The 13,833-nt window shown below is 39.5% G+C and overlaps 1 protein-coding gene across 1 annotated transcript in view; it reads right to left on the bottom strand.

The window, feature by feature from the left end:
* Positions 1–13,833, bottom strand: part of SMPD3 (sphingomyelin phosphodiesterase 3) — a 120,768-nt gene that overhangs the window by 28,477 nt on the left and 78,458 nt on the right. The window contains exon 2 of the mRNA XM_055818951.1: positions 8,226–9,847. Coding sequence (XP_055674926.1) covers positions 8,226–9,560 — 1,335 coding nt within the window. The 5' untranslated portion in view covers positions 9,561–9,847. The remainder of the gene's footprint in view (positions 1–8,225; positions 9,848–13,833) is intronic.

Raw genomic sequence — 13,833 nt, 5'->3', positions numbered from 1 at the left:
AAGGCAATAGGTTTGAATTCAATCGCATTACTTGCTATCATGGGAATTGTCTGAGCTAACTGGAAAATCTTGCACATCTCATGTTTACCATACTCTGGTATAGTAAGCATACAAAGCTGCAAACATGACAAATGTCTTTAACAGTTTATATTTACACCGTTTCTATTACATCTGGATGTCAAGAAAAGCATCAACAGATACTTAAAAACACACACATACACACACACACACACAAAAAAGAAATGCTACCTAAATAGCAGGGGTATTTCAATACCAGCTTAAAAACCAGCTTCAAGAATGTCGCTGCTGTGTTAATAAATCATCAGCTACTTGGAAGAAAATGTTCCTCAGTGCTGAAAAATTTGGGCCATGCCATAACATGAGAAACCTCACTCAGTTAAAGAAAATAGATTCTCAAAGCTGACCAATAATGTGTAGACAAAACCAGAAGGTTTGCTACAAAGGTTAACTTAACCTTTTAGTGACATTTTCTAGAAGCTTCACATTGCCAGGAGGTAGCCATTCCAAACAATCCTGAGTAGACAGTTTCTTAAACATGCACCCTCCGATCTAGGTACTACAGTCTAGTATATATACATGTCCAAGCACATGCCACTGCCACTTTCTTCATGGGAAGCAAATCCAGGTGTGCAAACCAGAAGAGAGCTAAAATTTTGGCATACTCCTGGAAAAAGATCTCCAGAGTTTATCACCCCACAATCTACATGCGGTCAATAAACCCAAAGCTGGGAAAGCTAAATAATCTGAAAGCCATGTTAAGAATCCTTCAGGGAGATGGGATGCTATGCAGAATCGCTCTAGCTTTGGCCATTATAGTTTAATCACTTCTCAGACTCTAAATGAGCAAAACCATTCATTTCATCAGCTTAGTTGTCCATGAAGGTGTCAATTTCGCCATTGGAATAAATGTGCACTGTAGGACCAACTCCTGCATTATTCTTTTGAAGAGAGTATGTCTCCAAAGTATCCAGCTCTATGGCAAGCAAATTTATGGTGATGACAACAACAAAGCTGATGATGTCCATGTTTTGAAAAAGAAACGAGCCAGGCTGAAAAGCACACCTGCACGCTCTGTGGGGAAAAAAAACTCTCCTTAAAAACAAAAGCATGAGCACTGCATTTGCAAAGAACATCATCTAAGCAGGGGCCTTGAGTTCCTGTTTGTCTTAGAAATAAACTGCCACAGACAGACATTAAGAGCAGGGCACAGAAACAGACTTTACAGTAGATGTGACAGTGACTTACTCCCACAGAAATGTTTATCCTACCATATGTAGCCAATATTGTTTAAGTTCAAGGGAAGCTCCATTAAAAATATAGCAGCCTAAGATTGAACCGCATTACTGCAAATGAAGCAACTGTACGTGCAGAAGCAGTGGTAGCTGCACACACCTGTCGCTCAGACCTGCTGGCTTTGATGCTGAGACATGCCTGTAACAGCACGCTGTTTACACCTCTCTATTTTGACCACTGTGGGAATATCATTATACACATCCTATGTAATTATGACGAGCAAATGATAGAGTAAGGAAGATAACAGAAAGCAACGGAAAATACAGTTTGTCTTTCCAGTACAGCTTTTCCATCATCTCCCAAACTGTATCCACCCTTCCTTGACATTTTTTTCCCATTTCAGCCATTTCCCAAGACAAACAGGAGTCAGCACCAAGAAACTAGCTGGAATAGCCGGTCAAACCGTGTGCCCAAGTCCTCCTTCCTGTTACTCTTAAGAGAAGATGCCAAGGAAAACCTGCAACTACTTACATTCACAATTCAAACGTTCCTGTCGCATGAGGATGACTTAGATTAGCAGTAACTTCCAAGAAAGATGTGTTTTATTCCTGTACTTTATGTTCTTTGTAGTGGTTTTTTGGTTAGCTTAGACGTAGTGGAAAAAGATTGATCTTACTTTCAGTACTTTGACAGCTCTGCCTTTTGCCTTCAGGCATATGTAGCAGCTTCTAAAGAAGACACATTAGTTAAATTATAAATACGTTATTTAAGCATATTAAGTAAAGTAGTTTGAAATGTTATAGAGGTCAGCTCAAAATTCTGTTTGGTGCTCTGCAATTCTTTCCAGCCACATCTGCACTTGATGATTTTAGAATTCTGTTTTTCCCTTCCTACCACATGACAACAGTTACTGTTCCATGAACTCAGAGAATTAGTTATTTGGCAAAGCTCCATTAAACTTACACATGAGGGGAAGCAGCTGTAAATTGGTGCTGTGAACGAGGGGCTCATCCTCTTCTGAAGAGGAGCAAGCCCACAACTCACATTCTCTCAAATCTGTATTTGATTCTGCACAACAGTTTTAATTTGTCCCCATTATGAAGGAGAAAAAGACCATGATTAATGACGAAAAAAGACCGTGATTAATAACATTAATTATATCAAGGTGAAGGAACATGGTACAGTGCCATGGTAGGGTCTTTTTTTTTTCTTTTTTAAAAAAACATCTCGGGCAGGTTCTTGGACTCTATCCAATTCCTGCATTAACATTTTATAGCAGAAACTGAACTTGTGGAAAATGTTTAGGTTACCCTCCTGACTTAAATGGCACAGCTTTAGAGTTACCTAAACAAATCCATGAACAGCACTAGACATTTTTTAATACATCTTGGGATGACTGTAGATACTGGAAAACTCATCAAGGACAAGAAAATCTAACGACTGAAATCTCTAGATGATCTTTTCATGGGGTCAGAAAACAGCCATTCCCCTTTTCTGTGGAATCCTTGGACAAAAAAAGCCTCCCCTCGGTATACTGTGCCACTGTACAGCAGAAGTTGCCCCTTCACTCTCAGCCACAACACACTGAGTTGGCACGGGACAGCGAGGACAGCTTACGCGACCCAAGCCAAATGTATCTGCATCAGTAACAGCAATAAGGAGAACCACAGCGGTTAATTCGGGGAACCCTCATTTTGTCGTACAAAGCAGGCACCTCGAGAGTAGCAAATAGTAAAAACTGTGCTTCATAGCAGTTCTGCAATTAGAGCTACGGCTCCTTCTGCCATCTGTTACCACCGTATCAGCTCTTTTGGAAGCAAGTGTAGCTTTGCACATAAAGCAAAGGTTGCTAGGTTTCCTTTAAGCGATGAATAATATGTTCTCTACACAATTACTGTACTCCCTGGGAACAGCATTAATTTTCAGAGAATTTGAAAAGTAAATCTGTTAATAACCTTAGGAATTACTATTAATTAAACACAAGTCCTTTCAGAAATTTAGCAAAACCCACAAGACATATTTTCTCCTTCTGATTCCTTTTGATTTTGTTAGAATACTATTAGCTGTTCAGACTTCCCACATCAGACTGCAGTTTAGCTTTTGCTCTATGTTCACATACTGTGTTTTAAGCAAGAATTCTTATTTTTGCTGAACTTATCTCTCTGGGCAGATGCCAAACCCAAGAATAATTTCCTCCTAAGAACGGCAGGAAGAACTGCCTTCTATACAACATACTTCCATATCTCCCGGTCTCAGCAGGAGGAAAACCACTCCAAAACCTCTCCTCAGTTAAGAACCATTTTGAGAATGATACCTCTTTTGTTCCCTTCCCTACCCCCAAGTATGCATTTACTTGTCTTCTATGGTTTAGATCTACATTGCAGTTACAGCTATTACAATTTAAGGGTAAGAGAGAGGCAAACTTCTGTCAACAGAATTGACAGTTTTTATTAGATTGATACGTCTGGGAAAATACGGACAAGCTCTCTAACTCAGTAACTCATCAGGGCAAGGTAAGGATGTTTCCCGCTTTCATTGCACTACTGTCCAAAACTTACACAAACATCCCCGAAAGACAGTGTAACTAAGGCTACACACTAATCCCTCTATCTAAAAATGAACGTTGACGTTCTGAAACCTCCTAGTAAATTACAAACAGGTGATGCATTACACAATTTCTGCTCAGCACTCATGGATACCTTTTAAAATTGATTTGACTGCAAAATCATCATCCAGTTTCTGAAAGGGACATATATTTTACAACTCCCCTTTAAATCCATCAGAACCACTGTGCATTAAAATTATGTATGTGTCAAACCAACAGCTGCAGAGTAACCGAGGCCACTGCGATCTGCATCACGTTATATACAGATACATACAAGCTAGCTTTTTTAGTTTGAATCCCCAGCACAGGCTAGCATCTGTGTCAGTCTCGCTTCCCTCCTCTATCTGCAGCACAGCACCAGCAAGAGACAATTGAAGTGATAAAACCTGCAAAGCAGACTCAAGGGTTTTCTTAGGCATTTTAAATTAATGTGAAATGCAATGCTAGAACAGAGAGTCACGGCAGAGTGTCCCAAGGGCCCAGACTGTCAAAGTATGAAAATGGATTGGCTGATTTATATATTTGCTAACTTCTCCTCTGAGTCTTTAGCGGCAACTAGGAAGAGTGGTTTAACACTTCAGACCTGTCACTTGCATCTAAGTGACGGTTTCATTTCCCCCCCTTCTTAAATGCTATTTTTTCTGTGCCTGTGTCCCTCTTATGTCCCAATGAGACCCTCAGATTGGAGACAGATACATTGCTAGAGTCTGAAGAGATCAAAGTGCTGAATGAAAATCAGTTCTCCTGTAACACAGAAAACAGGCTTTATACAAGGGCTACTCACAACTATGTCATCCTCATGCCTCCCGCCTGATCTGGAAAGCATCAGCCCATACAGATGGAAAAAACGGTCTCTGATCTCTGTCAGGAAAATGGCAGCAGTGGCAACTTTCGTGGCAGACATTTTTAGGAAGAGAACAGATGAAGGCTAGCAAAATTCCTTTGAACAGCTCTCCGGTTAGCACTTGGCTAGCATGAAATCAGTAGCATGAAACAGTCTTAAAAGCCTTTGTAATTTACTTCCAACTTTCCCTTGGCTGTGACACCCCAGGTGTTAAGCCACAATCAAATCACTTGACCTTCCTGTGCTTTAGTTTCTCCTTCTATTAAGCAGATATTGACCTCTCTTCACTATGCACTCTGCGACATATGAATGAAAAGTAGTATGTAAGAGTTGATTGTTATTATAGCTACTAATAATAACCGCTGAGCTCTCTAAGTCTCTCAGGTAAAATAGTTCCGTATGACTAAGCAAATCTCTCAAATCCTTCCAAATCTCCACTTGAACTTCACAATCTAGATGGCGAAGGCAGGCCAGGAAAGGGGAGGGGGGGAATATGGAAATGGAAAATAATTTCCACTTCTGGAAACAGAACCTATTCCAACAGGAAAAAAAATGTGTGAAATACCTGTACCCTGGCAGTAGGGATCTGGTTTGTAAGCAAACTCCCCCAAAACAGTTTTGCCTTTTTGTTCAAAATAATTAAATTTTCATTGAATTTTTAGTTCTGAGATCTTTAATTTATCTCCTTAACAGTTACATTTATGGTAAGGATACCAACTGTACTCATTAAATGAGAGCCATTTCTCTGAACATTTTTTTGAATTTGGATGTTGGATCCTTCCTGAGGTTCAGAAAGATTTGAATAAAGGCTTCATCTTCCTCATGAGTGGAAACATTAAGTTTTATTTATATTTACTAAATATACAAGTCTTCTCCTCTGATTGCTTTTTACAATTGTGGAGTTTTTTTGAAATAATAGAGAGCAATTGCTCCCTTACGCAGAGATGCAAGCTACGCAAGGGGAACAGTCTTCCTAGGTATACTTCCAAACCAAAACTGAACTGATGTCTTTTCGACTTCAGAAATGGGAATGCTGTGCTTTCCACTGGAGTCAGGCACTTAAAAACACGGAGTTTGCATAGGACAGAGAGACTTAACTCCATGCCACTACTGAATGGAAAGCAATTAGGAGACCCTTGTTCTGCAAGGCTCTCTCTTCCCATCTTCCAAACCACACTGAGATTAATGCGTGACTAGATCGTGTTATATGCATACAAGGTCTTTTAAGAGGCAGTAAGTTACCTAAAAGCAGTGATAGAAGCTGTGCATTTTGAATGACAGAGTACCTTGCAATGACACCTTCCAACCACAGTTCCGATAGCTTTGCTAGCTTGCTGCTGTCCCACCGTAAGACCTCAAGACTTCTGAAGGTAATTAATTAGTTCTCACTGACTTCAAAAAGTAACCAGGCTTTTACTTACTGTAGCTTTTGTCTCTGGAGTCCACACACACTCAGTTGCTGATAAAGCACTTCAAGAAAAACAACCTTTAAACCTACTTTGTTTCAAAGCTAAAATTAAACAGATCATTCCTACTTTTTGTTGTTGTTGTTGTTGTTGAAGAAATGACCAATGATCACTTAATGTACAATTAAGAAAGGCAGGCACTGCGTGTCAGGACAGACTTACTCAGAATGAAAAAAAAATAATTTAGGTATAAAGTACAGTATGTCAGAATGACACAGACATAATGAAAAACAGCCTTTTAGCTGGGTCAGAATTCTGTCGTATTTAGAAGAATGTGGTAGTCTTCAAATCTTCATAATAATTAGTCCCTGCTCAACTGTAACGTTATTTAACAACTTGGATCCATAATTAAGTTCATCATCCCAGTGGAATTTTGAAAAGAGGCTTAATTTTCTCCAAGAGAAATAGAGACATCGCGGCCTGCCTAGCAGGTTAGTAAATCAATGACTCAGCATTGGGCAGTTGAAAGCAGATTGTTTTTAATCTTTTAATCCCCTATATATGCATATGTTGAAGGGTAGTTTTGTGACCCTGGTAATATGGGCATGTTTAGGGTACACTTCCTCTGACCTATTTTAGATACCTACAGTAGGAAGAGAGGAATCCTGCCCCACAGGTGGCTGGCTGTCGAGGAAGCTGGGGATGACCAGCTCCAAAGTCTAAAGTACCTACATTTGACCACAGAATTCCCATACTTCGTAAGTATTTAATTCTTTGGAGTGACTCGTTACAGTGTCTTAGTTTTACTACACAACATGTATGTTCATTGTTGCATGCAGCACTTTAGGACAGAAAACCCAAAATTTAGCTGTTTATAAACAGAAGAGTACAGTACAGAAAGCTTAGGCCCAATTTTTGGAGACCTGTATATAGATACGGATAGGCTTTTGTTTATGTCAAATGTATACAAAATACTGAACTATTATCAGACTGCAAATTCTAATATTTGTGCTTTTTATGCAAGCCACAATACCAGAAGCTTTTGCTTTGTTGACAAATTAGAACAGCAGGTACAAAAATCCTCACTGATCCTTATTAACAATCCATATTCTTAAAGGCTATTAATGGCTTTTGTTGAGGACCTGTGAGTGTATGCACTAGAAAGTACGTGTGATCTGAGCACCTGATGTATTTGGCTAGCATTAAGAAAAAAGTTCAGGTTTTAGTTAGTGAAACCCATTCCAAAGTAACAAAATCACAAAATCTGAAATCCAGTATTCTAGGAGATTTTCAGACGTGTCTAAATTTGCGTCTCTGCGCAAAGTTTTCGTTCTTCATTAATCACAAATTAGCAGAGCCAGCTTTCCAGTTTATGAAAAGCACGGCCAGATTCTCCCAAGAATTAAGCCTGAACAGCCACCAGTCTTGGAAAAGCAAAGCACTGCATGAAGATTTCTATTTCTGCTTTTCATGATAAACAGACATATAACCCCAGGCTTCCTGTTCTACCATTACTTCATTTAAGTCAACTGTGTTTAAAAAGCAAAAAAAGCTCTGTGCTCCCCAGTGTCCCAGGCAGGTGGTTGGTTGTTTTTTTTTGTTTACTCTTCTTTGCATCTCTCTTTAACAATTGTTGTCTTCTGCAACCAAGACAAAGGGATAGCCATGCATTTCATTGCAATTCTTTCACTTCTATTCTACTGACATTTAGACTTTTGATTGTCTTTTGATTTCCACATAAATGCACAACATGCATAAGCTGGTTTCCAACAGTAATGCCCATTGTACTATACTCATGTTACAAAGCTTAGAATTTGTGCATTTTATTAGAGATAGTTCTGTAAAGAAAGAAATTAAAATGACATTAAAACCACTTCAAATTTTGACACTTGAAATTATACTAAGTTTACCTCCAAAAGTCCCTCATTATGTCACGCACATCCATCACTAACACAGTGTCTAGGCCACAAAACCATATATATACGTTGTATCAGGTAGTCTGGACCTCAATATTGACTCTTTGAACTCTTCACAGAAATGACTGAGAGAAAATAACATAATTTATAACTTGTCACGTATACAGAATCAATATTTATGGCTTCAGAAAGGCTCTTACCTTGAGAAACAAGGCTCCCTTGGAAGCCAAGGAGTCTGTTCCTCTTCCATTGGGGTAACAGTGATAGGCAGCATCCATAACAGGATAGCGGCTGGCAAAAAGGAGACCACTGTTCACAAACTTAAAGCTACAGCAGCCATGGCAACTGTAGACCCCAACATCATAGACAATGTATTCAAAATAGTGATGAAGCTGCTCTTTCAATTTCTCCGCAGCTCTTTTGTCAAACACTTCCTGCAAACACAGAAAGTCCAAGTTGGCAGGGAAGAAAGCAGAGATCTCATGATCAAAGGTCTCATCCGTATGTTTCTTTTTCCGCACTGAAGTCTTCTTCATGATTGAAGCCTTGTAGAGGAGCTTGTTGTTGACAGTGCTTTGGTCCACTGTACCATCTCCAACACGCACTTTAACTAAGGACTCTCGTGAGGCAGAATAGCTGTCTAAACTCCCAGAATCTCCTTCCTTCTGTTTGTGGTTAGGTGTTTTTGAGATCTCTGCATCACCTTCCGGTGAGGGCTCTGCTGGGCCACTGGCATGCGCCTGGCCATTGACGGTATCTGTTTCTGTGTCTGACATGTGGCCATTATCCTCTCCATTTATGCGGACAATGCAAGTGTTCTCTTCTCCCTCGTTTGGCTCTCCAGCTCCACCTTTATCTTCTCTGTCCTCACTGTTGTTTGAGCCTGAATTGTCTCCTTTATACTCCATTGATGTTGTCCTTTTGATGCCAGCATTAACAGTACGATTAGCGCTATCTCCACCCTGGGGGGAGACCAAGCTGCTAAAACTTGCTGCACTGATGGATGTGTTGGTAGGAGAATCTATATATATTTTGATCTGTGGTCTGCTTGCCCCATTTCTGATCCTCCGGCCAATCTCTTTAGCTCTAGCCTGTGTATTGAAAACATTATTAAATCTTGCCAGAGAATCTGGCAGCAGGCAAACGTTGGCACTGCCGAAGCAGAAGCTTTTCCCATTCCCTGCAGCCTTCCATTCAGTGAGCAGTGTGGCTCCATTGGCATGGTTCTTGTCTTCTAGCCTGGAGTAGATATATGGCCTTCTGGCTGACTGGAGCGGGGACCATAGCAAGAAGCCAATCAGAGCAAAAGGAAGAGAGGCTACCAACAGTGCCAAGTAGATGGGAGTGGTAATAATGATGCAGAGTGCATGAAAATAGCACGGATCGTCTGCTCTTTGACGTTTTTCATAGGTGGTTGGAACAAAAGAGGCCACAAGCCTATCTGCTAACCAGTAACATGGGAAAATCAGGCCCCAGGAAAAAGAATGCAGAACCGACAGAAAGCTGTTGGGAAATGGGGAAGTGTATAAAACCATTGCAACTTAATTATGACAACACTTCAGGGCCTACTACATGATGTCACTGTATCAAGCATCCATAAGAACACTGGGCAGGGGCTGGGGAAGAAAGGTCCAGTCAGGAGTTTGTTTTTTTCCAGTGAGAGTCAATAACAAAACTTTAAGAGCACCATTTCACTGTGTTGGAGTAAAAATGAAACAAGGCCACTGTTTTCGTCTGGCTTTTTGGCATCTATATTTGTCGAAGGATGTCATTGTTCACTGGAGGCTGCCATAACGAAACACTCCGGAGGCAAAAAGGAAATCTGTAAAAGCAAAAGCAAAATATAAATTAATCATGATTAAGATTATTTAAGATTATTGGTTTTAAACTGCAGATTGCAGCTTTGAAGAAAACAATGCTAATTGAATATAGCAAATAAGAAAAACAGTTTCACATTTTTGCTCTGAAGACAGATGAGGTCTTTCAAAAGTTGTCTTACCAGTTGAAAAGTTGTCTTACCAGTTGGGAAATTCTGACCCAAGGTATTTAGCAAATGTCATGATTAACCAAAAACATTCAAACTGTCAGGGGCCTGATCTTACAAAAAAATGCTTGGCAGTATACATACAGCTTTTTTTCTTTCTTTTTTTTCTGTTCGTTAAGTAATTTAAGTCATCTCAACAACATCATAATTTGAGGTTTTAACACTGGTTTTGATAATATGAAATGCAGAACATTTTAAAAAAACAAGTACTCATATTCATCAAACTGATCAACCATTGGTGATGGCATCACCAGTGAGCGCAATGTCACCCTCCATAAGCTTAAGCTGTGCTGTTACCCTTTAAGAGGAGCAAAGCTAGATGGCTGACAAAGGCAGAATTCCCATTGACAATGTTTCAAGTTTCAAACCTAGCATGTAAATAACATTAAGCAGCACTGGATAAAAAACATTCACCAAATACGCAAGAGAGAGGATGTACATTGGCCCATGCTTTAACACCCATCTTTATTTTTGACATCTTGGAGAGATGAAAATTACATACAAATATTTATTGGCATGAGTTCAATTAAAATTTGGGGCACTCAGGTGGTCAAAATTAAGGAAGTGGCAGTTTGATGTGCATTTTAAACATTCTGCAGGGCACCCAGAGACAGAAGGCCATTTCTATTTCTATTTAATAGCAAATAAAACAATTATACGGGACACAGAAGAAATACCCTTTTACAAAGCAATGTCACCTTAGAATAAAAATGCAATTCTTCCATTTTCTCTCACTTTTTAGATTTCTGCTTCTTGAAACCAAGCCCTTGCAACTGGTTTATGTTCCTGCTCTCAGCGCATTTTTTACCTGTGGTACACATGCGAGACTGACAACACAGAGTATACTGTACAGGTCAAAAGTGGTGAGGCAGGCATTAACATACATGGCTTCACTAGCTCTCTTTTTACCACACATATTTTTTTCGTTTATTAATGATAAGAAAGTTCTTCCTCAGACCAGAGTCCCAATCAGCAGGACTGACTCCTCGTAGCACATCAGATTTGCAGCCATACAGTTCTGGTAGGCACCATGGCACAGAATTTTTTTAAAAGGAACAGATGAAGATGAGATAGTTTTGCAGATACTTCTTCCCAGAAGTGAAACACAACCCTGGGGCAAGCAAGCAAACATTAGTCTGAAAAAATCTAGCAAGATGGCGACAGGGGCTCCTAAGAAAAATTGACTGGAGATAGGAATCAAGCTCTAAAATAGAATGAGAAAAACCAGGTTGGGTGGGGACAAGACCTTCAGAAGTGAAACCAAGTAGTTGGTTGGTACCCAAATACTATAGAGAAGGAAAAGTCAGGAAGTGCATGCGTTAAAAAGGATGGCAGTACCACAACAGAAAATGGCATTTAACTACTGTGTTCTGGGCATGAAACATGGGGGATAGAAGAAAAAGGAGCTGTTTTACTGCAGCAACACACACCTGGCCTTCCAAGTGTAAGAATAACACCCCTGTAACTGCTCACAGCCAGCTGCACATTTTGCCAACACCAGGCAGTCAATTACATTTAATGGAATATACAGTCCTGTGTATTTGCACCTTGACGGTACTGGACACTGGAAAGGTGGGATTAAGGGAGGTGGGGTTTTTTTGTTTTAATTATTAGCTTAGCATAACTTCCACAATCTTATGCAACATGTTTGAGTTTAAATAAATGAGTGACTAGTCAAGTGCCAAATAACAAATGCTTGGCATTTATTCATTGCCAAGGGCATTTTGGAATGTTGATAATAGGGGGAAGCCTAGCAGATTTGTTTTCCTGAATGATTTTTAGGACTCTTTAATAAGAATGTTCAAAAGAAACTCTGGCATCTACATATCAGATAGAAAAAAATAACTTAAAACCTGTCCCAATTATGTAATTACCATTAGAAAAGAAAAAACTGTAAAGAAGCTATTTGGTTCTATTGGACGCTTAAAATGCTTTATAAAAGCACTGTCTATTTACATAATCACTCAGCACACCAGAAAGGTTCTTGTTTACAACGGTGCCAAGGGTAAACAGAACACTGTTGTTTGGGGTATGTGAAATGAGGACAGACTGCAAACCTTATACTCCAACTTTCAGGCTAAAAACCTTTCTGGTGAAACCTGCGGTTGTGCTGCAGAAGATAAGGTCGATTTGACTTTGACTATTTTAAAATTACACATCAGAAAAAATGCAGAACCACAGTGGACCCATAACAATTTGTCTAATTAGGTCTTCTATAGATAAGTATTTTCTTAATTATATGATGACAGGGTGTTACAACTCCTAGGGAAACGTGACATCAAGTGACAGTTCTGTAAATAAAGTAGTCAACGCCTGCTCGATGATGTGATGAAGTAAAAAAATCAATCCAACATAACTCATGCTGTTTCTGTTATGGACTGCAGCATCAATAATCTATGAGATAAACAGCTGTCCAGCAAACCATAAGACACTCCACTAAAATGGCCTCACGAAAGCAATTATCCAGATTATGGGGGCATACTAAATCAAAGGGATTCATGCTTACTGTGGGTCCAGTATACTGTCATGTGTATTAGTAAAAAAGGAAGAAAAATGAAGGCAATCAGAAATCCTTTCACAGGATAAGATTACAGACCAAGTGCCATAAAGCAAAGCAGTTCAGACTGAGGTCTGTTTTAACAACATTTAGCGAGAATGTAATCCTTTATAAACACTAAGGACTGAATGATGGTTCAAGGCCACATTGGTGACTTGTACATTTCCTCTGCCTTAAACAGGGATAGTAGCTTTGAAAAGCAGGAATTTGCTGGACAGTTTTTGACTAGGTGCCAGCTGCACTCCTCCCTGCTAGCCTGCTCAAGTGGGGAGGCAATGGGGATTTGAGTATGGAGACACATTCCATCCGTTTTTCAATGAATTTGTATAGAATTCTCACAACTAATGATACAGAAGTACAAAAACTCCGATACCACAGCAAGTTTTGGACTATGATAGCTGGAGAAAAGGGAGGAGGGAATCACAGATGTCCTTTAAATTTTTGCATGGTGCAGACAGAAGACATCACCACATCAAGGCCCAAATGAAAAGCGCTCCTCTTGCAAGTAAAATATTATCTTAATTTATTAATCTTATAGATGAAGGAAATAGCACAACTTGCCAAAGCTCTGCTACAGACTCACTGGCGTGCACACAAACAAGAAGTTTCCTACTCTTCTCTCTTGGCTACAAAACCAGATGCGTGGTACTGCCTCAAAGCCATCCAAACCCAGAGAATTAAGAGAGTCATGAGAGACATATTTTATCTCAACAAGATCTTGAAGGGTGAGGGAAGGCACCATGTGAGTCAACTGCGACTTGGAAAACATGACGTCAGTAACATCTCTCCTAATGCAACGGTTTAGATGGAGCCTAAAGCTAAAGTGCCTAATTCCTTGTGATGAAGGGTATTACTTGGTAATCCAATGCTTTATTCATAGGGGTTTGAGAGATTAAGGGAGAATTTAAGATATTGCAATGAAACAGATATTTTTGTATGCTACAAAGATGTAAACTGCAGTCTTGTTTAGTTGCTTTTATTATTTTCTAAATGCTTGAAGGCTAAAAAGAGAGTTTATTTAATTCTTTTTTTATGGTGGAACATCTCTAACTTTATGGAACATCTCAACTTTAGTGATAACAAGACATAAGGTGGAAAGGTTTCAAAGATTTTTATGATTATAATTATGCCCAGAAGTATGCTAGAGACATCATAGATCAAAAGAGATGTTCCTAGCTCCAACATCACTTACAAACTAAAGGACAAT

The sequence above is a fragment of the Falco peregrinus genome, chromosome 14, assembly GCF_023634155.1.
Source record: "Falco peregrinus isolate bFalPer1 chromosome 14, bFalPer1.pri, whole genome shotgun sequence".
Lineage (NCBI taxonomy): Eukaryota > Metazoa > Chordata > Aves > Falconiformes > Falconidae > Falco > Falco peregrinus.
The sequence above is the reverse complement of the archived record's forward strand: the minus strand, read 5'-3'. Positions and strand labels throughout refer to the sequence as shown.